This window comes from Barbus barbus, assembly GCF_936440315.1.
Source record: "Barbus barbus genome assembly, chromosome: 1".
Classification (NCBI taxonomy): domain Eukaryota; kingdom Metazoa; phylum Chordata; class Actinopteri; order Cypriniformes; family Cyprinidae; genus Barbus; species Barbus barbus.
Window position 1 is genome coordinate 38,361,799 of NC_136729.1, and position 26,931 is coordinate 38,388,729.

The following is a 26,931-nucleotide window of genomic DNA, read 5'->3' on the forward strand; positions in this document are numbered from 1 at the left end:
TCTAATAGACAAAAATATACATAACATAATCTCTCCACTTGTCAGCAGAGAACACTTTGATGAAGACACTTACAAAAATAAATCGTATGGACATTGTTCATCTCATCGAAATAAAAATCATCCAGTCCAGTCAAGAAAAGTCATCACACACCTATGCAGAAATTGAGCAAACCATATCACTGGATCATAGTGAAGGTATGGATGATAATGACTTGAAACATCTTAGGTTGGTGTTTTTTTAAGAAAGTCACATTATATTATTTATCACTTTTCCAGCAGATGATTAATCTCTTCACTTTTACAATGATTTTAAAACATTTCAACAGAAACTATGTTGGCCTTGCAGGTTTTTCAGCCCTACAGGAGGACATGGACAGCCCCAGGCCAGGTCGGCGAGCAGAAGTCACGCAAAAAGGATCAGAACTTGGACCTTTGGTGGCATCTGTCGAGGATCTCTCCTGCAATGTATCTTCCATTGATGATACCCAGAAAGAGAGGTTGCTGACAGGCAAAGAGATGGGTTCAGAGTAAGTTAATTCTATTCCTGACCTATTCCATTAAAAATGTATTAATAATATACTGTAATAAGTTATTTAAATTTGATTCTCCATTTGTCAGGGAGGTCGGAGCCTCAGCACATAGTTCTGTTGATATGGTTGGACTGAGGCAACAATTCCCAGGCACTATCAAAAAAGTAAGTCCCTTCTTTACCCTGTACAAAGCTGTTCCCTGGAGACTGCAGTCTCACGTTTATGGCCAAGTTTGCAAAGGTGGTACTATTTGCAATGAATCATCAGACAATACACATGAAACATGTTTACGATCCTCTCCAAGAGTTAGGAGCTACTGGGGGTCAATTTATCCCAGTATCCACCCAACAAGATGATGAACAGAATGTCCCACCTATTAATTTACTGGAAGAGTACAAGCTGAGACAGAGACAAATAACCTTGTCAGATTTTGGGCACACCCTGTTGGAATCTGAGAATGCGGGGGAAGTTTCAATGAGTTGTCTGTGGAACTCAAGCAAGATTCTGAAGATTATATTACCTCACCAGTCTCCAGTGCAATAAATTTCTTTACGTCCCCATCAAATGAAAAGACAGTTCCCTATCGATACTCCACTCGTACTGCGTCTTGCTAAAGACGCTATGGGAAAAAGCCTTTTTTCTCCTTTACTGAAGCCTTATTCAATCACGCAGTGAAACTGCACGATTATTGGTTCGTGCAGTGTGTTAAAAACGAACCAATGTGTCGGCAGCGGAGCTGCATGAGCCTATGGCGACGGAGCCCGCCAGATCCCGCCAGAATGGGCGGGGTTATCTGGCTATATAATCGGCCGTCTGGCCATAGGATCCTCAGATTTCTTCTCCTTCAGCGACGACATCTCGCCTTCGCTGATCCCAAGAAGCCGCCTCGCCGTTGACACGCCTCGCAGCTGAGCCAGAGACCTCCTGCCAGCTGAGACGCCGCTTTCACCGCGCTCCAGCCCCGCAGAAGCCCCGGTCTGTTCGCTGCCGCCATCCGGTGAGTGCTATAAAAATGCATATTTATCGGCGTTGTTGCAAATGCCGCAACAGCGAGTGTGGCTCGTGCAGGGAATCCTGCACGATGCAAAAGAGCAGTGAGCACGTGCCGCCTGTCTGGGTCTCGCCCACGCACTGACTGCGCTTACTGAGACAGCTCGTTCGAGTATGAGTCTCGCTCTTCCCGCTCGCTGTCCGTCTCTGTGGAGGCAACTCCGCTCTCCCGTTTCCCCTCTCTCAGCAAAGCTCGGAGAATGAAACATCAGAGCCACGGAGCTTCCTGCAGCGCTCTGATCCGCCGGTGTTCACACGTGAGAATCAGAGCTCCTCCTTCATTGGGCGGCTCTATTCTCTTTGGCGGACCGGAGTGGAAAGCTATGTGTGTGCGTCACTGAGACTGCGCTCACACAGGCAGCCTGCTTTCACCGAAAGTCGGGCTTTGCGCTGATTTGATCGCGGTCCTCTATGTAGCAGGCCCCGCCTCCCCCCTTCTCTTCTCCCAGTCACCTCGGAGACAGGAACAGCGAGTGAGGCTGAGCAATCAGGTTTGAGTGATTTTTCGCGCCGGCATAGCCCCGTTTGTTTCACTCTGCATACAGCGCTTTGATCTGCCAGCGCGTGTGGATTAGCGCGCCTCATTACATTGAGTGGCTCAATCCTTCTGCGCGCATTGTAAAATGCTGCGCTGGGCGGCCACCCACTCACGTTTATTTTCTCCCAGTCACCTCGGAGAAAAAGACGGTAAAATCGCATGGCTGGGCGTTCAGGCTTGAGTGATTTTTCGCGCCGGCATAGCCCCGTGTGTTTCACTCTGCATACAGCGCTTTGATCTGCCAGCGCGTGTGGATTAGAGCGCCTCATTACATTGAGTGGCTCAATCCTTCTGTGCACATTGTAACATGCTGTACTGGGCGGCCCCGACTCTCGCGTTTCTCTTCTCCCAGTCACCTCGGAGAAGGAGACGGATATAAAAAAAAAAAAAAAAAAAGGGCTTGAGTGATTTTTCGCGCCGGCATAGCCCCGCGTTTTTCACTCTGCATACAGTCTTTGATCTGCCAGTGTGTTTACACTAAGTATTAGCGCCTCTTGCAGCTCTTTGATCTGCCAGCGCTACTTTCATTATGAAAGCTTCAGTCTGTCCCTGCCGCACTCACGGTCCCTTTTATCTCCCAGTTATCTCGGGGAAGAAACTGCAAGCTCCAGGGTTCGCGCAATCAAGCTTGAGTGAATTTACGCCAGGGCAGCCCCGCGTTTCACTCTTTGATCTCGGCTCGCCTTCTTCAGTGAAGATGGCCCCTCCCCTCGTCCGCTACGAGCGGATCTGAGAGGATGCGCGCGGCACTTTTGATCTGCTGGTGTGTTTACACAATGGTAATTAATACCCCTCTTCTAAGAGTGGTTGATCCTTTAGGCAGATCGAAAGCAAGTTGTTCAGACTCCTGACGCTTCTGGGCTGTGCCCACGGCCCAAATGTCCTCTGTCATGCCTCCAAACACCCCGTTTAGCTCCGGGTGCCGATGGCAATGAGTTTGTGGTAAATACTGTTGTGAACACTGGGCCCTTTCAAAAAGCGCCCACACAACTGATCGCTGTTATAGCAAGGAAATAAAACACAAACGTTTTCAAAAGGGAGCACATTCCTCTCCCTCTTATCACGAGCTTCAGGTCCCCGCTAGGCGGCCTGCCACTCGAGTTTATCCAGCCCCTTGCCACGCGGGCCAAGGCCTGGAGGGCCATCCCCGGAGTGTCAGAATGGGTTATACGGATAATAGAACGAGGTTACTCACTCCAATTCGCTCGCAGACCCCCGCGCTTCAGCGGCGTGGTCTCCTCTTCTGTAGACGGCTAGAACGCTCACGTTCTACGTTCAGAAATGATGATGCTGTTGAAAAAAGGAGCCATAGAAATGGTTCCTCCAGCTCAGAGCGAATCAGGCTTTTACAGCCATTACTTCCTCGTTCCCAAGAAGGATGGCGGCCTCCGGCCCATCCTCGATCTCAGACGCCTGAATCGCGCCCTCGTGAGGAGGTCGTTCAGGATGATCACACTGAAGCAGATCCTCTCGCAAATTCGCTCAGAGGACTGGTTCTGTTCCCTGGACCTGAAAGACGCATACTTTCACGTCCAGATAGCCCCCCCATCACAGACGATTCTTGAGATTCGCCTTTGAGGGAGTGGCTTATCAGTACACGGTCCTTTCCTTTGGACTGTCCCTGGCCCCACGCACTTTTGCGAAGTGCATGGACGCAGCTCTTTCCCCTCTCAGGCAGATGGGAATCCGCATTCTCAATTACCTCGACGACTGGCTCATTCTGGCCCAGTCAGAGGTACAACTACTCTCACACAGAGCCCTCCTCCTCAGCCACCTAGAATGCCTGGGGCTCAGGGTCAATTTTGCCAAGAGCGCTGTTTCCCAGCCGACGGGTGTCGTTTCTGGGAACAGTTTTGGACTCAGCTCAGATGAGAGCTGTGCTAGCGCCGGAACGCGCTCTGGCCATTTAAAAGCTCGCAGCCTCCTTCCAGAGCGGCACCGCTCGCCCCGTCAAAGCGTTTCAGAGGATGCTGGGCCTCATGGCCACAGCATTGCCGGTGCTACAGTTGGGCCTGCTTCGCATGCGGCCCCTTCAGCGCTGGTTGAAACCACGGGTTCCGCCCCACGCATGGCGACATGATCGCCTACATATCAGGGTGAGCCAGGCCTGTGTAACAGCCCTGGTCCCCTGGAAGAACCCACGATGGTTCAGAAAGGGTGTGACCATAGGGATGGTCTGCAGCAGGAAAGTTGTCACAACAGACGCCTCCAACATGGGTTGGGGGCGCTGTGCGAAGGCAAACCGACCTTTGGTCGAAGGCGGAGCAGAACCTCCACATCAACTGCTTAGAAATGCTAGCAGTGTGTCGAGCCTGCCAGTTTTTCCTGCCAGAGCTAAAGGGACGACATTTGCTGATCCGCTCAGACAACATGTCAGTGGTGTCTTACGTAAATCACCAGGGAAGTCTCTCCTCGAAGCGCCTCTTCCTTATGGTAGAGCGACTTCTGGAGTGGGCTCAGCTCAACTTGCGCTCGCTGAGAGCAGCAAATTTGCCGGGCAGATTGAACCGAGGAGCGGATATGCTATCACGGAGCAACGTCCCCTCAGAAGAGTGGATGCTCCTTCCGCAGACGGTTCGAATGATCTGGAGAATCTTTGGCAAGGCCGAAGTAGACCTTTTCGCCTCCAAAGACAACTCTCACTGCCCAGCCTATTATTCGAAGGTCAAGGACGCGTTGGCCCACGACTGGCCCAACCTCCTCCTTTATGCATACCCTCCGATCGCTCTGATTCCTCAGGTCATCAGGCGAATCAGGGAACAACGACACAAGGTCTTGTTGGTGGCCCCCCTGTGGGAGAACCAGCCTTGGATGTCAGAGCTGACCCAGCTGCTAACCGCAGACCCCTGGTCCGTGCCCCTGAGACGAGATCTCCTCTCTCAGGTGAATGGTTTGTGGCACCCTCTTCCCAAACTGTGGGCGCTTCACCTCTGGCCGCTCAACGGGAGCCTACCAGCCTCCCAGAGCGAGTGCTAAATACCATTTCTGAGGCTAGAGCCCCGTCTACGAGACGCCTCTATGCCCTTAAATGGGCGGTTTTCTCCAAATGGTGTCTAAACCGCGGTGAGGACCCCCCTACATCTGAGTTGGCGGTGATTCTGTCCTTCCTGCAGGAACTGCCGGATAAAGGACGCTCTCCCTCCACACTCGGCGTGTTCGTATCGGCAATAGCGGCCTTCCATGCCCCTATTGCGGGCCAATCAGTGGGCAGGGACAATGCTATCGTCCATTTTCTAAGGGATGCCAAGAGGCTGAATCCGCCTCGGCCCCTTACTGTCCCTACATGGGACTTACCCACTGTGCTCCTTTTTGAGCCGCTCCAGTCCACGAACCTTTGGTCACTGTCGCTGAAGACTGCTCTGCTACTAGCACTAGCGTCAGTCAAGCGAGTAGGAGACCTGCAGGCGCTCTCTGTGAGCCCCGCCTGCCTGGAATTTGGGCCAAACGACTCCAAGGTCGTCCTAAAACCAAGGCATGGATACGTACCTAAGGTACTTTCCACTCCGTTCAGAGCTCAGGTCATCAAACTCTCCGCGCTTCCTCCCTCCGAGGAGGACCGGGAGTTAATTTTTTGATGCCATGTTAGAGCCCTTCGGATCTACTTTGAGCGTTCCGCCTCCTTCAGGCGCACGGAACAGCTCTTTGTTAGCTTCGGTAACCGCGCCAAAGGGCTTCCGGTCACGAAGCAGAGACTCTCTAAGTGGATAGTGGATGCCGTTACGCTGGCTTACTCTTCCTTGGGCCTTCAATGCCCCATTGGAGTACGAGCCCATTTGACTAGAGGCATTGCCTCGTCACGGGCCTGGTCTAGCAGTGTGTCTATTACAGACATTTGTGCGGCGGCCGGCTGGGCCTCGCCGTCCACATTTGCAAGGTTTTATAAGCTGGATGTACCGGCCTTGCAGGCCAGGGTCCTATCTGCTTAGATGAGTATGACTTACGTTGTGGGAACAACCCTAACGGAGAACTCTTGACTGCACGGGCACTCAAGCTCTCTGATGGGTTCCTTGCATATCTCAGCCCTGAAAGTGCTGAGTATGCGAGGAATGCATGGAATGACCCGGGCCGAGCGTGACCCCTACGAGCTCAGCTCGCTTTAGCCCGAGTATACTATTATACTTCCCTCTGAGCATGGAATGCTTATGGAGGTATTTTACACAGTCGTTCCTCTACCATAGCACGGCGTGATTGAATTGTGTTCCCATAGCGTCTTTAGCAAGATGCAGTACGAGTGGAGTATTGATAGGGAACGTACTCGGTTACTATCGTAACCTCGGTTCCCTGAGATACGGAACGAGTACTGCGTACTTTGCCGTGCCAGGTAGCTGCACGACTCAGTCGTTGCTTCAGTCGAAGTAAACCTGAGGATCCTATGGCCAGACGGCCGATTATATAGCCAGATAACCCCGCCCATTCTGGCGGGATCTGGCGGGCTCCGTCGCCATAGGCTCATGCAGCTCCGCTGCCGACACATTGGTTCGTTTTTAACACACTGCACGAACCAATGATCGTGCAGTTTCACTGCGTGATTGAATAAGGCTTCAGTAAAGGAGAAAAAAGGCTTTTTCCCATAGCGTCTTTAGCAAGACGCAGTACTCGTTCCGTATCTCAGGGAACCGAGGTTACGATAGTAACCGAGTACGATATTGCATCTATCTCAATTAATAAATATGAGGTAGCACTTCCAAAGAAACCAAGTGAGAGTGAGGAGTATTTACAGCGCCACGTTGAGGAGGTTTCAGACAGATTCTGTAAAACCCTTTTTGGTGAAAGTTATTCTTACCTGTGAAAAGTGTGTAATTGTAGAAACTTATAGGTTCCCTGAAAATTAGATTTCTTCTGTGGATGAAGGGAATTGTAACATCATTCCTGTCTGTGAACAAGAATCTTCAGATGTTTCCAAAGATAATGTTAATCAGTTTGGAATCACAGAATTGTCCTCTGAAAGAGTATAAAGCATAACTCAAATAATTTCCGGCCCTCCTCAACAACCTATCATGGCTTTTGCACTTATAAGTGGAAGAGACATTACAGAGAAGATTACCCATTCTACACTCAGTCAAATGTCACTTGATTCAGTTACTAAGCAGCCACATCTGTTATCACTTCCAATATCTGATTCTGGTTCTTCAGAAGCAAGGGTTGAAATAGCCATGCCAATCACTCTAACCAGACCAACAGATGCTGAATGCACAAAGTCTGAATATACCACCTCAATATCAGCTGAAGTTATGGAGTGTAGACCTCTTACACCTGTATCTTTAACATCCCTAGTTGAGCTAAGATCATTGTCACCAGATTTAGAGTTTGAATATTTTGATAACCTTGGAATTACTTTATCTGAATATAGATCATCACCAGAGTCAGTGGATTTTTTGCCTTTAGACTCAGCTGTACCATTTAAATATAGACCGTCTTCACCAGACTCATGCATATTAATGGCTGAATTAAGAGTATCTTCACCTGAATCTGTAACTTCAGTGAATGACTGCACTCTTCTCTCTGTTGACTCTCCATTGTCTGATTTTAGGCCAGCTACGCCTTTGCCAAGTTTTGAAAATTACACACCTGAATTCACAATACTTGTTGAAGAATACAAAACATTACATGCACCTGGTGAAAAAACAGTTGCTCTTACAGGATATACAGACGATTCACTAGGAGCATATTATTCGGAGGTGACTGATGACACAGAAAGACCTATTTCACCTGGTTCTGGGATTTTCTGCCAATCAATATCACCTGAATCAAATAGATCTTGGTCTTCTATGTCCATCTGTTCAGACATTTTAGATAGAGAACACTCCACTGAAAAAAGTTTTGAAAGCTATACTCCATCTCCTTATGCATTTTTGACTGAATTAAGACCATCATCTCCAGCATCAACAGCATCTGTAAATGAATATAGAGTACTTCCCCCTAATTCCCCAATTCCATGTTTTTTAACAGAAGTGCAAAATTACTCTTTAGCACTCATGACAGGATACAGATCATCATCAATAAAATCTGTGCTTTCAGATATAGACTGTGATCTGATATCATTAGAGTGTCTAGCTGGAAGTCGCCCATCATCCCCTGAATCAATTGCATCTCTCAATTACCAGAGATGCCTTTCCCCTGATTCTCCTCTTCCCAGCTTTACTCAAACAGTGTGGGAAAGTTTCATACCCACTAAACTTTATAAATCTGATTCATTTGAGTCAGGCCTCTCAGATAATGAAAACAAACCAATATCAGAAGTATTGCCTGAAACCAGAATATCATCTCCTGAATCATTTACATCAATAAATGAACTCAGACCCCTTTCACCTGATTCACCTGTGCCTATATATAGAACCACATTACACTTTAATGTCATCCAATCTGGGAGCCAAAGAGGCTCGTCTCCTGAATTAGAAACATCTGATATTGAAAATTCACATTGTGAACCCTTGATCTGTGAGCCAAGATCTCAATCCCCAGAATCATTCCTTTTAGAGCCCACTGAATCAGTATACACTGAAGAACAAAGCGTGAGTGAATTGCCAAAACCAAAGGATACTTTTATGTCGAAAGCTATGCTCAGCAATCGTATTGCCAAAATCGTATTGCCAAAATCCACACTACAAAGGCTGCTCCAAGCTTGTTGTTTTGGACAACACTGAAGATGTCTCAACAACTTTACATGGTCAGCAAATAATATACACAAACTCTACAGAATCTAAAATTCACGATTCTTTTGAACAAAACCTACCTGTCAAGTGTATAGTAATTAGTCAGGATTTACCTCAGATTGAACTGAATTTTGAAAGTCAACACAAACCACTTTCGTCACATCATGCATTTAGACCAATATCCCCAGAATCACTTGTGCTCGATGACTCTCTTGAAGAAACTGATTGTAGACCCTTGTCTCCTGAATCAGTTTCATCAGTTAATGAGTTCAGACCCCTATCACCTGACTCACCTGTAACGGAATTCAATGGATTTTTCTCTCAGAGTACCTTTCCAGTAACCGGTCATAGATCCTGTTCACCTCATTCACTGAGCTCAGAAAATACAGAATATGAACCTTACTTGGAAGACTTGTTCACTGTGGAAAATTGTTTCAGGGCATTCACACCAGCATCGGACACCTCACTGAATGAGTTTAGATTGCTCTCACCAGACTCACCATTGTCACAATTTTTCACATTCTTTTAAACAACTCCTTTGAATGATTTTAGGTCCTTATCTCCTGAATCTGCATTGTCAGAACAGGAACATGAAGTAGATATTTTTACTTCAATGGCTTCTCTAGAATTATATGATGAACACAGACCTCTTTCTCCTGATTTACCAATATCAGCACCAGATTCTCCAGTACCTCAATATTATGTTCACTTTGAACTTACAACTTTTTACAGATCCCCACCCCCTGAATCAATAGTAACATATACAGATATACAGAACGTTTAATTTGATGACATGATAATTGATCTTTGAAGGTCCTCATTGGAGTCAATCACATCGCTTAATGAAAACAGACCTCTGTCCCCTGATTCACCTACTCCTGAGTTCACAATAGCCACACACACATTTATCATTTCATTTACAGTCTCCCGACCATCCTCTCCAGAATCAGTCACTTTGGATCTTGAAAACTAATTGTCAATATGACCATCATCCAGAGCAAAGACCTGACTCTCCTCAGTCTATAATATCAGAGACTGAGATTAGACCACTCTCTGCTGACTCACCTGTACCTCAATTCATCAGAGTACTTTACCAGTAACACGACCTAGATCATGTCACCTGACTCTGCCATGCTTTTGAAAGACATTAGAGGGTCTTCTCCACAGTCAAATGGGTCCATGAATGAATGTAGACCCCTATCTTCATACTCGCCTATAACACAGTATTTTCCAACAGTCTTTGAATCAATTTCTGTTAAAACATATAGGTCCCTATCCCCTGAATCTGCATTATCAGAAGAGGAATGGAAATGAAATATTTTCACCCTAGATTCTTCTCCAGAATCAACAGAATCTGAGTCATTACGTCACGTCTGTAAACCTAAAGACGTTTTCCAGGCTAGTAGGCTATCACATGTGAGGATGCTGCAGGTGGAGGATCATTTATAGCCTTTTCTCACAGCAGCTAGAATAATTAAATGTATCATTTTGATGGCGGATTGTGATCCAGAAAGGATTATGTTTTTATGAAACACGTGTGAATGAAATTAAATTATATTCCAGTTTTAAATGTGCTTCTGAATACAGATAGCCTGGGATTACACAAGATTTGTATTTTAAAGAAAACCAGTTCGAAGGGAGCATAGTTTGCTTTTTGGGTTAAAAGAATTTCTTAAAATGAAATTCGAATGGCATGACAATTAGATTAGACTGTACAGAAATTGAAATCTACACGCTAATACACACTATACCCATAGTCACACAATGCTGATTTTAACTTTAATAATTTGAGAATAAAGTATAACAATAACAATAATTTGCACGGTTTGATGTGATATGAGCTAATCGATCGTTAGATTTAATCACCATTGGTAGCGCAATTTATTGTAATGCTTTTTTCCTCAGTTGGGCAGAATAAACGTGGCAGACTTGTTACTTACTTGTTCAGATGACAATATACGGTGAAAATTCTGATTTGGGTCATATATTCCAAGACTTAGGCTAGAATATGTGATTACTAAGTGTTTGATTCACACCGGTGTGGTGACTGACAGCTACACATTCACCTCAGAACATTAGATTCATCTGTGCTGGAGCCGAGCAAGAGTACAGCCCACGTAATGAAGATAATTCAGCACCTGGCTGCAATACCAGGTGTTCAACAGAGATGGTGACAAAGAGGCAAAACTTACGGACTGCAGCTTTAAGTAACTTAAAATTGTTGGATATAATGTGACAATTGACAAACAGCAATATTTTTCTTGACCGCATGTAAAAGGAACTTCCAGAGTACAAGCTTTGCATGGTGTGACGTGCAAGTATAAGAGATATACGACAGTATTTAAGACATGCAAACACAATGCATCTCTGCTACTCTTAGGAAATAGCTGAAGAACTAGGTTTGCTGTCTGATAGTTCAGAGGAGGAGGTGTTGACCACCAGGGTGGTGCGGCGCAGAGTTGTAATTCAGGTACCTGTTTTGGATGTGCATGCTGGTGTCATTGGACCCCCATTTCTATATTTTGGTGTGATATTGAACAAAAAAATAATCATTTGTTGGTACAATGATGTATAAATATACATATGCATTAAACAGTAACATTATATTTCATTTCCCTTAGACAGTATTTGTGTCAGGACTTTCCACTGACATTTTCAATCTCATAGTTCGAAATAAAAAAAGAAAATATTATTATGTTTAATTATTAAGTGAATATATACTAAGTAAAAAAACAAAAACAAACAAACAATGTGACTGTATATCAATTTGAATATGGGTGCGGTTAATTTCCATCATCTTCTTACAGAAAAGCTTAATGGGTCTCATTAATGAAACAAAACCAATCAATAACATGTTCAATTAACCTTAACTGTCACTCACAGTTTTGAACATAGAGATTATAGAGCACTATTCAAACTTAAATGTTTATAATTCATGAACGAAAACATTTTGTAACATGGTTTGTATGTACCATTTCCATTGTAATGCAATGTCTGATTTTAAAATGGGTTTCAAAGGATGAATTTTGAGATTTTAAGTTTTCAACTATATCATTTCTTATGATTTCTAAAGCGTGATAGGGAAAAAGGCAACTAGGAAAAATGTCAGAACTCCTGTTATGATGTAGATTTTTCAGGTGCACTCTTGTCATAAATTAATCCATTAGTTTCCTACATAATTTTTTAACAAAAAAGGTGGAAAAATATCTATTTAGGAGTCTTAGACCTTTCCAATGATATATAGTTTGTATAGTTTGATTAGATTAGGATTTAATTGTAAAAGAGTGAAGTAAATTTAGGTGTCCCGCTGAGAGGACGGGTGACAGTTAACAGGTTAAAACAGCTTTTTACAAAGACATTAATTAGTTTTGTTACATGTATATATTTTTATTATGTTTTTTAGGGTGACGAGATGCCTGACATCCCTCCTCAGACTGTGACAGAAGAGAAATACACTGACGAGTATGGAAACATGGTGGTCAAAAAGGTAAATTCCTTAATTTTCATCTTTTCCGTGTCTTTACACGGATTCAGGGATTTTGCCCAACAATTTCTACAGTTGGTAAAGTAATGTAAAAACCCTGCAACATGATCCTTTTAATTGGTTAATTGTAGGTTGCCTTTAAAATAACGTATGCTATTTGAAAGAAATATGAATTACCATATAATTTACAATGAAACTTTTAAATAGTTCAAACTTACTTTAAATAGTGTTTATTGCTGTAATGAATTATGAACATTGGAGTGTTTTGGTTAATATTTTAGGTACTTAATGATTATTGGATTATTTTAGTGTCTTACATTTTTCTTCTGATTGACCACACCACAGCTATAATGATAAAGGCACAGAGAAACTATATCATTTTAATCACATTCAGAACATTTTTTTTCCAGCTGATGAATGATAAAACATCCCATTCAGAATCAGATCTGCTATGGCAATCTTGATTATATAAAGCAGCAGACGAGTGTGCGCTTAAAATAAACAGACGTTATCGTCTGCTAGTGTGGATGCTTATATAGTTATTGCTCTTGGTGTGAACGGGCCTTTAGTCTCAGCCTTAAGCATCACACCAACAGAACGACCACATTCCTTTTGTAGAGAATATGATACATATTGCTAACTTTTTTTCATTATTATTTTCTTAGAATGCTTCAAGATTGTAGCACAGACAATGTATCTTATGTGTAAAGTTTATATGATATCCTTGATCATTTCCAACCTTGTGTAATTTTACACACAGATAACAAGGAAAGTCATCCATAAGTATGTGTCAGCAGATGGAGTAGAGAGAGAGGAAGAGATGCTGGAGGTTCCGCAGCAGGAAGCTGTCACTGTGGATGAGGCTGACGGTTTCTCTAAAGTTGTGAAGAGGACAGTGGTGCAGAGTGGAGGAGAGCAGGCCGAGGTGTGAAACCTCATTTGGATTTGTAGAAACAATATGAATCAATAAACAATTATTTAACATGAATATCAATCATATTTGTTTAGTGAATTGACATTTCCTGCAGTAATTTCCATGCTTAATTTTGCCAGTTCAAATATGTTGTATGTGATTCTGTTCTTTTCACTGTTCTTTTCTTTGTTCTTTCAAATTTTATAATTCATTTAATGGCTCATTTAATGACTCATCAGTGCTCATTTAGAGCTGCTCCAGTGCAACGGTTCAGTAATCACATGACATTTTTCTGTCATAATGTAGGGAACCACTCATTATACATACTTTCTTTGCAATTGAAATTTCTGAACGAACAAATTAACTACAAACTTGTTGCGTCTGTGTTGCAGCAACTATACAGATATGAATATTGAATTTATGTTTCATATTCTATTAATTCAAAGCATTTACATCATAGACATTCTTCAAGGGATAGTCCACATAAACATTAAAATTGTCATCATTTACTCACCCTCATGTCATTCCAAACCTGTATGACTTTCTGTATTTCTGTATTTCTGTGGAACACACAGAAGAGTGTTGGTCACAGTTTTAGTTCTTATTCACTTTCATTGTAGCTACAAAAATACAATGTAATTCAATGTGAACTACTAGTCAACATTTGAAGTGGTTAAAGTTGTCCTAAAACCCAAATGCATTCTTGTCTTAGGACAACTTTGATGAACGTCTCGGTTACGTATGTAACCCTCGTTCCCTGAAGGAGGGAACGGAGACGTCACATCGGATGACCGACAAAATCCACTTCAAGTGTAACTAAACGAGCCAATGGACATTGGCATGCGATCATTGCATCCAGCTGCCGCTGATCACAGCGTGAGTATAAGTGGCAGCAGGTGCACCGCATTAATTCATGCTTTCGCTGAGGAGCCGAGTCGGTGACCCGGCAGCTCAGCGGTGGTACAGTGACTGTGGCGACGGGACGTGACGTTTCCGTTCCCTCCTTCAGGGAACGAGGGTTACATACATAACCGAGACGTTCCCATTCAGTCGGTCACTCCGAGTCACGTCGGATGACCGACGTAATTGGGATCCCTACCAAAGCGCCACAGGAGCTGCCCCTTCCAGTGCCCTGTGCAGGCCTCCTGATCCTTCCTATAAGGCAGACAATAGGACCGGGCTCTACACAGAGGAGGTCAACTACTGTTGTTCCTTGAGCAACCCAAACAGTAGGACTTGGATAACACTGGGAAGCGTGCCCTTCCGCTTGGAAGATGCACACTGCGGAGTCACTGCCTCCCAGAGGGGGTTAAATGACATTTAGACATGTGAAGTAACTCCGTAGGGCCCTATTGCACATGGAAGTCTCTGAGATGGCTTAGGCTGCAACTTTAGTCTCCACTCCCCTGGAAGTGCTGCTCGAGACAGCTCGTCGGCTGCCCGATTGAACACTCCTTGGATGTGGATGGCACTAAGGGACCTCAGATGCTTCTGACTCCAGAGGAGGAGGTGGCGACGAGTTGCGACATGCGACGGGAGCGTAAACCGCCTTGCCGGTTGATATACGCAACGGTCGCAATATTGTCCGTATGAACCAGAACGTCCTTGCCCTGAAGGCGCCCTCTGAGGCGGCTCAAGGCAAGGCGTACTGCCAGCAGCTCGAGGCAATTGATATGCCAAGTAGTTGGGGACCCGTCCATACCTCTGACACTGCGTGCCGGTGGCCGAGGCATCCGTGAATACCACAGCATGCCTGGATACCTGCTCGAGGGGCACTCCTGCCCGAAGGAACGAGGGATCTGACCACGGGCTGAAGGTTTTGTGGCAGGCCGGTGTAATCTGAACCCAGTGAGTACCGCGTTTCCACGCCCACCTTGGGATTTGGTTATGGAGCCAGTGCTGAAGCGGTCTCATATGGAGCAGACCGAGCGGAACTATCGCCGCAGCTGCAGCCATATGCCCCAGGAGCCTCTGAAAGAGTTTCAGTGGGACCGCCGTCCTGTCTGATAAAGTCTTAGGGCAGTTCAGCACCGACTGAGCACGTTCCTGGGTGAGGAGTGCTGTCTGGTTGACCGAATCCAACTCCATGCCAAGAAAAGAGATCCTCTGCATTGGCACGTGTTTCCATCTTTTCCCAGTTGACCTGAAGGCCCAACTGGCTGAGGTGCCTGAGCACCAGGTCCCTGTGCACGCACAACTGCTCTCGAGACTGTGCAAGTATGAGCCAGTCGTCAAGGTAGTTGAGGATGCGCACACCCTGTTCTCTCAGGGGAACAAGGGCCGCCTCCACGACTTTGGTGAAGACGCGAGGCGACAGGGACAGCCCGAAGGGCAGGACCTTGTACTGATATGCCCGAGCCTCAAACGTGAATCTCAGGAATGGCCTGTGTCGCGGGAGGATCGAGACATGAAAGTACGCGTCCTTCAGGTCGATCGCTGCGAACCAATCTAGGGGACGGACGCACCCGAAAATGCGCTTCTGTGTCAACATCTTGAACGGCAGCTTGTGAAGTGCACGGTTCAAAACTTGCAGATCCAAGATCGGTCGTAACCCACCGCTTTTCTTGGGCACAAGGAAGTAAGGGCTGTAAAACCCCGTCCTCATATCGGCTGGAGGGACCGGCTCTATCGCATCCTTCGCCAGCAGGACTGCGATCTCCGCACATAAGACAGGGGCATCGACGGCCTTGACTGAAGTGAACCGGATGCCCCTGAACTTGGGGGGACGCCGGGCAAACTGAATCGCATAGCCGAGCCAGGCTCCAAGAGACCGTGCCAGTGGGACCAAAGGGACCACCGCCGTAGCCAAGGTGGGGCAGCAAGGTGGAACACAGGGACCCGGCCCAGGGCCTGTGACGGCCTGGCCTGTGACAGCAAGGGGTGGGGTCTGGGTGTACAGAATGCAACAAAAGATTCTCCACCCGGCCCTTCTCCGGTGGAGGGAGTGGTGCGATCACCATCTCCCGATGAGCAGTCTCCTCCATGTTTGGGTCGCCCGTCTCAGGGCCTCTTGCACTTGCGCTTGCCGCCAGGTTTGGCGGGGGCCTGGACGGGCTGAGCGTCCTGCCTGCGACCGGCTCCACGACGCTACCTGGTGGAAGGCTGCTGCGGCTGCGCGGGGGTGGCTGCAGGGGGGGCGCCCATGGCGACGAGCAGGCTGAGGGGCTGCAGCCGGGGTGGAAGCAGCAGGTTTCCGCCGACGCATGATGTGTTTTATCGCCTCAGTCTGCTTCTGTGCTGCTGAGAACTGCTGGGCAAAGCTCTCGACAGTGTCGCCGAAGAGGCCGGTCTGTGAAACGGGAGCATTCAGGAACTGTACCTTCTCCTGCTCCTTCATGTCAGCGAGACACAGCCAGAGATGGCGCCCCTGGACCACTAGCGTGGACATTGCACGACCCAGAGACTGTGCGGTCACCTTCGTCGCTCGAAGCACAAGGTCCGTCGCAGCACGCAGCTCATGTAGAACTGCCAGGCCGTGACCACCCTCGTGCAGGTCTTTCAGGGCTTTGGCCTAGTGTACCTGCAGTAACACCATGGCGTGGAGGGCAGAAGCCGCCTCCCCACAGGCTCTATAAGCACTGCCAGTTAGACCTGACGAATACTTACAGTCCCGTGAGGGGAAACACGGGTCACCCTGCAGGGTGATAGTGGCTGTTAGACATAGTTGCATGGCCACAGACCGCTCAACCGAGGGGATGCCCGCGTACCCCAAAGCGGCCCCACCATCGAGGGTGGTGAGGGCGGGGGAGCCACAAGATTTGTTTCGGGCAGTGAAAGGTGCCTTCCACGATCTTGTAAGCTCCTCATGCACTTCCGGAAAGAATGGCACAGAGAAACCATTCATCCAGCCTCGAAGGATCGGAATGCGGTGGAGGATTCCACACAATCCTGACATTCTTGGCAGACCGGGAAAGCATAACCGTCATCTCTGGGTCTGGTTCGGACAACGCTACCACAACCAAAGGGGGCAACGCAGCCGAGTCGTTATCCCCGGAGAGAGAGGGCTCGCCCTCCGATGCAGCGATCGACATCTGGTCGTCAGAGGGGGCACCGAAGGAAACGCGTGGTGCACCCCGTCCAGCAGAGGGCCCAGCACGCTCCTTCGGCAGCTCCACCGGCTGCGGAGTGCTTGAGGGGTGAGGAGCTCCACATGGGGAAGCCCTCACTGTGATCCTCAAATCACCTCTGACTCCACCGGATGCTGCGACACCCCGGGTGCCAGGACGAACGCTGGATCGCGGCAGAGGCAGAGGGACTCCTGACATAACAGAGTCTATTACGTAACTCCGAGATGGTCATGTCCCCACAAGAAGAACATGAACCATCCATGAAAGCTTCCTCAGCGTGCTGAATGCCCAGACACGTGAGGCAGCAAACGTGACCGTCCTGAGGCGCCAGGAAATGACCACACCCAGAAACGTACGGGTGATAAGACATCTTTAAAAAGACGCAATCACCCGTGTTGCTCTTTTAGAGAAATTCGCTCTTTCAGTGCTGAAGCACGCAGGGGAGCTGGCAACCGCACACTCCTAGTGTGACCGTCCTCACAGAAATCGCTTTTCCTTCCCGTGGGATCGCGACCACCGCTGCTGTGCTGTAACACCAACACTCGCTCACTCTTTCTCACTCGCAGGATAGGAGAGCACCAGTGATGCACTGCCATTCGGCTCCGAAGCGAAAGGATGAATTAATGCGGTGCACCTGCTGCCTCTTATACTCTTATCATTGGCAATGATCACATGCCAATGTCCATTGGCTCGTTTAGTTACACTCGAAGTGGATTGGTCTCTCTGGCGAGATCCCAATTTCGTTGGTCGTCCGACGTGACTCGGAGGGACCGACTGAATGGGAAATATTTTGATCCACTTTAAATGTTGACTATAAAACTGTTTAGTTATCAAAATTATTTCATTTGTGTTCAGCAGAAGAAAGAAAACCCTGGTTATAAACTGCTAATTCATTACCACACAGAGTATAGGCCTCCTCTGTAAAGGTAATGCTAATCATTTAGCATCTCATGTCTATGCATTTCAGGTAACCTTCTCTGAACCTTTATCTTACATTGGGGCAACATCTTCTGAGTTCGAGCAAGAGCCTGTCCAAGGTCGGAAGGTCAGCAAAGTCATCAAAACTATGGTAGTGCAAGGTGAACGAATGGAAAAACAAATTGGAGACCCTTCACTCTCATCGGATCATCCATTAGCCAAAGATGACTTTGAAAAGGTCTAGATATTTGGTTCTTATCTAATGTAGTGACATTTAAACATTTTATGTATGGTATCCAAATACTTTATTGGTCACAGTAAATATTATAGTAAATATTATGTATGCCTTATAGCTTTATTTTCAACACTAGCTCACTGTTCAAGAGGTACTAAATTTCTTATGTCTACATTCTCTTCTTGGCTCAGTAATTTATCTCTCATATGTCTAGGCTTTAAGCTATGTAGGAAGCTTTGGAAAAGTGCATCTACCTCATTTAGTTGAGAGAGAGATGGTCAAAGAGGAAGGATCAGTGGTCAGAAGGTCTGGACACTGGCATGTCCGTTTAACAAGTAGCTGTTTTGGAGAATGGTGTGATAATAAAAGAGCAGTTACTAATACCTACCTAACATGTCCTCTTATGCCCCTTTTTACAAGAATGATGTCCCCAGATAGCGTCTCTGAAGTTTCAGCTTAAAATGTCCCACAGATCATTTATTATACCATGCTGTGAACATCCCCTTTTGCCTGGAAGTAAAAACATGCTGTTTTTGAAAGCTTATGTTCCAAAACATGGATGTAAGCAGCTGCATGTGTATCAGTCTATTAGATCAGTGAAATGTCTCTTGGATATCTTGGAAATGATGACAACACACTACTAATGCAATTCAACCAAGCCCCCTTTTCTTGCCTTTTTTTTTTTTAACTTAAATTCAGGGTATTGTGATGTGTACGTTCCAGAAAAAAAAAAAAAAAAAAACCTCAGGACTACAATCAAGGCATTTGAGGAAGTTTAGAAACAGCACTTATTGATATAATGAATAACTTCCTTTGGCGTGGACTTTGCTTTGAAGATCTTTTTCATACAAACAGCAACATTACACTCTAAAAAGGAAGTTGAAAATGTAAAATAGCATAATAGGACCCCTTATTTATTGATCATTTAAAAAAGGGCATGATGCTAAATCAGAAAGTTTGGTGTTTAATATGAGAGGTTATGCCGATCAAAATGGCATTGCAAAGGCATGTTTGTGATAAAAAAACCAACCATATTTCTTGGTTAGTTCAGGCTGGTTTATGCTGGTTTGCTGCTGGTCTGGTAGTCTGCATGCTATTCAGCAGCAGTTTTTTTCCCCAACCTGCAAAAAACAGTCTATTGCCTCTATTTCGAACTGAATTCATGTATATATTAATTAAAGATAAATTAAAGGTAAACAGCTGCTAAAGTAAAGTAATACTGGTCAATTAGCCTGTGTGATGTTTTCATTTGCAGTTATATATTTTTAATGTCTGCAGAGTGTCACTAAACTGTTCTTCAAAGGAATGGCTAACAAGATTATCATATAATGAACTAGTAATTCAATATCAAATATGTTCACATCTTTTCACACCAGTTGTGTTGATTTGTAGGACCCGGATGCATAAGACGCACACTCAGAAAAGCACAGTAGTGAAGGATGGCCAAGCCAAACAAACCCACCTGGAACGACTGGAGGACACCCCGGATTCCCTGCGACCCGATGACCTACAGCAAAACCTGCATCAGCTGCTTCAACGCTACTGTATCCCAGAGGTGACCGAAGAGCCTGATGCAGGACAAGATTCAGATGCAGGAGAGCAGGACAAACAATAAGGCACCACCACCTGCTGTATGTGTTTTGGCTGTGGCAGGCATTTAATACAAATGTCTGCATAATTATGTCTGTAGCCCTATCTAATAACACAAAATAATTCTTCACTTGCTTACCAGATCCCCTTATATTATTTATTGCTTGATCTTTTCATTCGTGGCAAATAATGGAAACATTTTAACTGCATTATGGCTGAATGTCTTTTTTGTTTTGTTCCTGACTGAATTTATTTTCTCATTTTGTGACCAAAGATAGTGTTACCTGAATTGCTGAGTGATTTGTATGAACAATAGATATTTTGTGTGTGTGTGTGCTTGTCATTTTGGTTGCTGTGGTACTGTAGGAGCAGAACTAAACATAATAATAATAATAATAATAATAAAAATGAATATGGGTCAGTTTGGATGCTGAGCTCATTGTCTGGCCACTAAAGGTGTGAGGAGTTTTGTAAATAATGGACTTTGTCATATACTCTTTTGTCTCCTGTAATTCCTGTACAACTGCATCAATGGACTGCTGTAATTAAAACATGTCAGATTACTTGATAAAATATCATCAAAATATCTTTGAGGCATGTGAGTTTGTAACCAAAGTTAATCAAGTGCAAGCAATCCATTATCTGATATAACTGGCTATGTATTTATACTGGCGATTTAAAAGCAACAAATAAATATCATGCTCTAGTCTTTCCCAGAATCCCAGAATGCTTCTGAATGGTTTTTACACAGATTGCGTGAGAATTTATCAGTTTTAAGTGAAAGAATGCTGTTACTATCTACACATCCAGTTATTTTGTGTCACTGACCTATTTGTTTTCACTGTCTAACCTTTATACAGAATATGTGTGTGTTCTCAGATCTCCTCTGTGACAAAAAATGTTTTCAATAAACATAATTGCATTTTTTCTTTTGTAATGGATGCTAAATTAATCCCATTTTCTGTTTTGTGCAGTGCAGTTTTTTTTAAATTATGACTGAATTCAATGATAATTTGAGTCCCCCTCCAAAACTGTGCTTGTGGGCTTGACTTGTATCTTCCCTATTTGTGATGCTCCTCCAGGTGCTTACAGTAGAACTCAGAACAAGGAGGGAAAGTGATTAAAAATTTGCCTGTTTTGTTTATTTTTTCTTCTGCTGTTGCAATGATGTAAAATAATAACAATAATTATAATAAACAAAAATGAAATGTCAATCTCACTGTTACCTTATCTTCTATTAGGAAAAATATGCTGATTCAATTTCTTTTAACAATTTATCTTTTATTTTGTAATGTTTTGAGAACATACACTACTACTATTTAAAAGTCTGGTTTTACTGTACTTTACTGAATTTATGTTTCTCATAAGTTTGAATCAAATACATGCTAAAATGAACCCAGGGAAACATACACTCCGTCAAGGGTAGTGATAGCTTTGTTCATAGGTGGAGAGTGGGTAGGGGGATTAAGGGTGGGCAAGAAGGGAGGGTTTGGGATTCTGTTTCAAAGCTGAGTTCCTTTCTAAGTTCATTCATTCTTCATCGTGTTTATTTTAGGCTAACTTTTTCGTGTACCTTTTTTTTTTTGCATTTTACATTTTGTTGGGCTGTTTTTTTGTTGTTTTCATTCTTTCTCTAAATATGATGTACCTTTCATTTAACACTCTCATATGGCAAACTGTTTGAGATATGTCAGCTGGAACTGTAAGGCTGTCAACAATCCTGTTAAGCGCGCAACCAAGTCTTAAACCATCTGAAGAGTTTAAGGGCAGACCTTGTTTTTTTTGCAAGAAACACGTCTCCGTTTTGTTGACCACTTTAGATTAAAAAGGGATTGGGTTGGACAGGTTTTCCATTCAATATTTCACTCTAAATTTAGAGGTTTTGCAATTTTAGTGCATAAATCTGTTCCGTTTGTAGCCTCTGATACTATTTTAGATCATAAAGGAAGATATATTATTGTATCAGGAACACTTTTCTCGACCCCCTTGACCCTTGCAAATGTTTATGCTACCAATTATGATGTTCCTACTTTTATTTTTGTTGTGTATTCCTAATATTCATCCACACCCACTTATTTTGGCTGGGGACATTAATTGCGTTATGTCTCCTGTTCTTGATAGATCTTCCAAAAAGATCATAGCTTTATCAATATGTGCCTCTGTTATCTACACATTCATGCAAAAGTATGGTTTATGTGATGGACCATACATTTCTTCCCAAAGTATTGTAATTTCGGATCATGCACCAATTATATTAGATCTTCAGATTCCATATCAACCACCTAAATACCATCAGTGGCGTCTTAATCCAGGTCTCCTATCTGACAAGGATTTTATAGAATTTATCTCTTCCAAAGACATGATAAAATGTATTAAAGCCTGAATTTTGTAGACAAAAATAAATTGTGGATTTAATTGTCTTTACAATTAAAAATGAAAATAATGTGGTATATATGTATGTTTTCCTAAAGGAAAAACAGCCAAGTGTCTGTACTGTTCAAAAGCATCAGGGTTGTTTAGATAATGTCATGACCAAGAATGTCCATATTCATAAGGTGCATATGATTAGATGTCCAAAATTGTGTCTGGTGGGGTTTCTACAATGTTTAACATTAGAGCAGGCTACAGCTGCATCTATATTGCAATCATAAAATTATACAAAAGTAACAGGTAACAATTTATTGCTGATGCTTCTTCTAAGTTATGGTAGATGATGCAAGCACAATATAACTTACCTTTAGTTTTAATACCCATTATATCTAGTAAAAGTGATATTAGGAAAAAAGCCTGTCCACCATGTTTGTGTTCTCACCTTTTTGTGTGATGCATGACGGATTTGCACGTTTATGTGTTTAAGTTTTCTTTGTAATGCACACTTTTAAGAGTTTAATTGAGGATTCAGAAATGTTTGGGCAAATTCGGGATTATTTAATCCCATCCAGGCTGGTAAATTTAGTCACATTGTACTGCAAAGTGAGATTCATGACAAGACAGCATATACATGAAGTATGCATGTATTTTAAAAAAATAAAAAGTTTCACTCTCCTTATCTGATCTTTTTGTTAACCAGCAGAGATTTAAAAATATTCTGGGTTATACAATTTAAGCAGCATGTGTCAATTACTAATTGTACAGTACAATAATGAATCTCTACACAATCAGATCTTCAAATTTGCCTAAATAATTATGGTTATGCATCTGTGGTAATTACTTTAATAATAAAACCTACTATATACCTACCTTTAGATGGAATAGTTTTTTTGACAAGCATAACATCAAAAGGATATCATAAAAAGTATTTTGCAGAAATCACACATTTTATTAATGTTTCACATATTTAGAAATCTATTAGATCAATTCCTCTGGTAATATCCTTATTCTATAATGTTGTACTGTAACTTAATATATCACCATAATGAACTGGAATCAAAACTGTATCTGACAAAGAATCTGGCTGTTTTAATAGTACACTGAGGCATCTCCATGTTTTCAGACATTCTTCGTATTGTGTAAGTAACTGTGTGTAGTGGATTATTTGTACAGCCTTTTTTGACATTGACTCTGATTATTTTATTCTGCATGAGATCTTCAGTCAAGGTTTGTCAAGGCAGAGACTCACATAAAGAATGGGGAGAAATGTTTTGGATCTGTATGTTATGCTAAGAGTGACAGTGAAATATTATGCATTATTCATAAAAGATAAAAATGAGAAACCAACCTGTTAGATTTTCCTCGAACAGTAACACAAATTACAGTGAGAAGCAGACACATTTGAAAATGTACACAATTAAGTTACCACAACAAATCTAAATTTCACACAATTAATTGAAAATAAAGAAAAAAAATATTTTTTTTCCCAGACTGAGCATCTGGTGTAGTGAAGTTCACGTTATTACATTCTTTTTTCATATATTCAGATGCACAATAACTGTATGACAATTCATGAGCAAAAAATAAAATAAAACTCTAAACCTTTTCCCTCGTCAGAATTTTGGGTTATCCAAGAAAATAGCACAATGCTTCCTACAGTATGTGTGTTAAAAATAAACTGGTAATACTCCAAAGTGTAAAGCAGAAATAGCACTTCACATAACTTCACAAAATGTACATCACTGAAAACCCATAAGCAAGCTCATATTTGTCATTTTAAGAAACAAGAACATTTTGGATCTTGACATTCAATTAAAAAAAACCTTGATTAATTATTTTCTGATATACAGTACCCCTGTACCCAAACACCACGGATTACTAACAAATGGCTCCATAGATTTTGTCATACAAAAATGTAACCCTTTAAAAAAAAGATTAAAGTACTAAGAACATGCTTTTCACATAAATGAGTATAGTATGTAAACAGCATACTCAATACATGTAAATGTACTCGCACACAAACACGCCACATCCTGATCTGAAATGATTCTTCAACCTTCTATATTCAATTAGTCCAACAGTAAATGTAAACAACACTCTGGTACAGTAGAGCAAACTATGAAGATCATGGTTGAGTTGGGCCAGACAGTTGAAGCTCAGTTGACAGGAAACGCTGTGCTCTGGAGACCTTATTAACTGAAAAAGAAGAAGAAATCACATTACCTCATCATCACAAATATAATTATTACTTTTTTGGTATACACTGACCAAGTTCTAAAGTGAGACTTTTTAAGGGATAGGTCTGCATCAAAACAAAAACATCCACTAATTGTCACTTTACCTCTTAAAATAAAGGTTTTTATTCATTACGCAAAAGGTTCTAAATATTGGAAAAAATTTTTAGTTTATTACAGGATTAGTTCACATAAAAATTTAAATTAACCCGTCATTTACTCGCCCTGTTTTTTTTTTTTTTTTTTAAAGGAGTCATGAACTGAGAAATCAAAATTCCCTTTTGACACGTAAGAGGTCACTGTACTATAAAAACATCCTTTAAGGTTTCAGAACTCAAAACTTTCTCAGTCTAAAAATATTTGAAGCCAATCTGTCAAAACGACAGGTTGTGGAATGTGCCAGTTTATGATGGAATAGTGTGGCTAAACACCGTATCCGCAGAAGATCAACATCTGCTTCTACATCACTGCCTGTTTAGCCCCTCCCCCTGATTCATTCATGCAGTGTAAATAACAAGAGGGGCAAATGCAGGTCTACGCATAAATCAAATGATAAAGATGACTCTGAAGACAACAAGCGCAGTGCTAAGTTGTGGGGGGGGGGGGGGGGGGGGGCAGTCTTTGCATCGCCTTCCTTCTGATCCCAACATGAACTCTGATCTCGAATGAACTTTATTTTTAATGAAGTTCCGGACTGTGTCAGTAAGAACTTGGTCCTTTGTTCACTTCATTTTACTGCAGATTCATTTACAAACAAGGCACAATTCGATGTGGGATTTTCATAAAGATTGAAACTAAAAATGCTGTGGCGACTATATTGGATCTGACAGTAATGTCGCAACACAAGTGTGAGTAACTGTTTTTATTACGTGGTCACCATTGCTTTGTCTGTTATTACAGATCGTTTAATATGTATGGAATATTTATGTGTTTAACCTAAATCACAGCAGCATCTATCTATGAAGGCTGTCAAACATGCACAACTTTTAGCCAATCATACAAGTGGCCATTTACTTCCGAATCTACAATCCGCCACACCTATTCAAACAGAGCATTTCGATGAGGGGGGACAAAAACAGGACAGAAAATAGCCTATTACTTGTTTTTTTTTTTATGTAAAAATCATTAAAACATAAGTGGACCTAAATAATAGTAATACATTTTAATAAAAAGGGCAGTTCATGACCCCTTTAATGCTTTACACTATTTTTACTTTATTTTTCAAACCACGTTTTTATTTTTTCAGGCCCCATATGACACATTGTATTCCAAGTATTCTGGGGCCACACAATAGGGTTCGGTAAAAAACTAACCTTAATCTAACCTTAATTTACTGAAAATTTACTCCAACTCAAGATTTATATAAATGTGACAAAATATAATCCATGTACATCCAGAGTTCTGGAGTTCTGCTCCAGAGATATTCAACTCAGTATAGACAACACAGCACATAAAACTTTTTTTGTGGTTTTATTCATCTTGATGCACAGTCAAGTACAGAAGATTGATACTTGTGATACTATTGAGACATTTTTAAAAAGCTTGATACTGGTCACTATCCACTGCCATTATATGGACGAGTGCGAGCAGATTCTCCTTTAGTGGTCCGAAAAACAAAGAAGGGCACTAGAACACCACCAAGTTGGGTAAATAATAGGGGTGGCACGGTACACAGATGTCAGGGTTCAGTACGTACCTTGGTTCGGGGGTCACTGTTCGATACGATTTCGGTACAACAGGAAAAAAACAAATCTACTATGCTCGGTTTCTTTTCATTTATTTTGAACAGAGTAGTACAGTAGTAATACTAAATATTATATTACATTATATATAATCTTCCGTAAATATATACATACAAGGAATAAATTATTGAAATATATTTGATTTAGTTAACAGATAAACAAGGGGAAAAAAACAGTGCGACACGTAACAACCTATATATGCTGAGTTTCAGTTAATTTTTGTGACTGGCTTAATTTGTTCACAGATCTCAGATGGTTCTGTTTTCATTGTGAGTGTACACAAATAAAAGCAGACCTTTATACAGTGATGCATTATTAAGACGATAAGTGTTTAAAGTTGATTCTGCATAAGCGCGCCCGCCTCTGTATTACTGTTGGAACGCGACTGAAGTACAAAGCCTATAATTTACATAAATAATAGTTTAGCATTCTGATACGTTACATCGTAAATATGGAAATATTATGGAATATTTGGATTTGTGCCGAATGAGAGAGGTAGTATACACGAGCACAAAGCCCCTTTTCTCAAACAGTTGAGTGCACAAGCCTTTAAAGTATACTCCTTTGTAGTCTATGTAAGAGACGCATCCAGAATCAGCACACGGTC

The 26,931-nt window shown here is 42.9% G+C and overlaps 2 protein-coding genes across 6 annotated transcripts in view; one reads left to right on the forward strand and one right to left on the reverse strand.

The window, feature by feature from the left end:
- Positions 1 to 21,190, forward strand: part of LOC306871915 (uncharacterized protein) — a 160,301-nt gene extending 139,111 nt beyond the window's left edge. For all 3 annotated transcript variants that reach the window (XM_079420167.1, XM_079420168.1, XM_079420169.1), the window contains 7 exons: positions 46 to 195; positions 347 to 527; positions 619 to 694; positions 12,175 to 12,258; positions 13,016 to 13,180; positions 18,203 to 18,391; positions 19,781 to 21,190. In XM_079420167.1, coding sequence (XP_079276293.1) covers positions 46 to 195; positions 347 to 527; positions 619 to 694; positions 12,175 to 12,258; positions 13,016 to 13,180; positions 18,203 to 18,391; positions 19,781 to 19,795 — 860 coding nt within the window. In that variant the 3' untranslated portion in view covers positions 19,796 to 21,190. The remainder of the gene's footprint in view (positions 1 to 45; positions 196 to 346; positions 528 to 618; positions 695 to 12,174; positions 12,259 to 13,015; positions 13,181 to 18,202; positions 18,392 to 19,780) is intronic.
- A 2,090-nt stretch (positions 21,191 to 23,280) lies between these two features.
- Positions 23,281 to 26,931, reverse strand: part of LOC306875551 (calcium/calmodulin-dependent protein kinase type II delta 1 chain-like) — a 136,277-nt gene continuing 132,626 nt past the window's right edge. For all 3 annotated transcript variants that reach the window (XM_079426204.1, XM_079426203.1, XM_079426205.1), the window contains one exon: positions 23,281 to 24,544. In XM_079426204.1, coding sequence (XP_079282330.1) covers positions 24,541 to 24,544 — 4 coding nt within the window. In that variant the 3' untranslated portion in view covers positions 23,281 to 24,540. The remainder of the gene's footprint in view (positions 24,545 to 26,931) is intronic.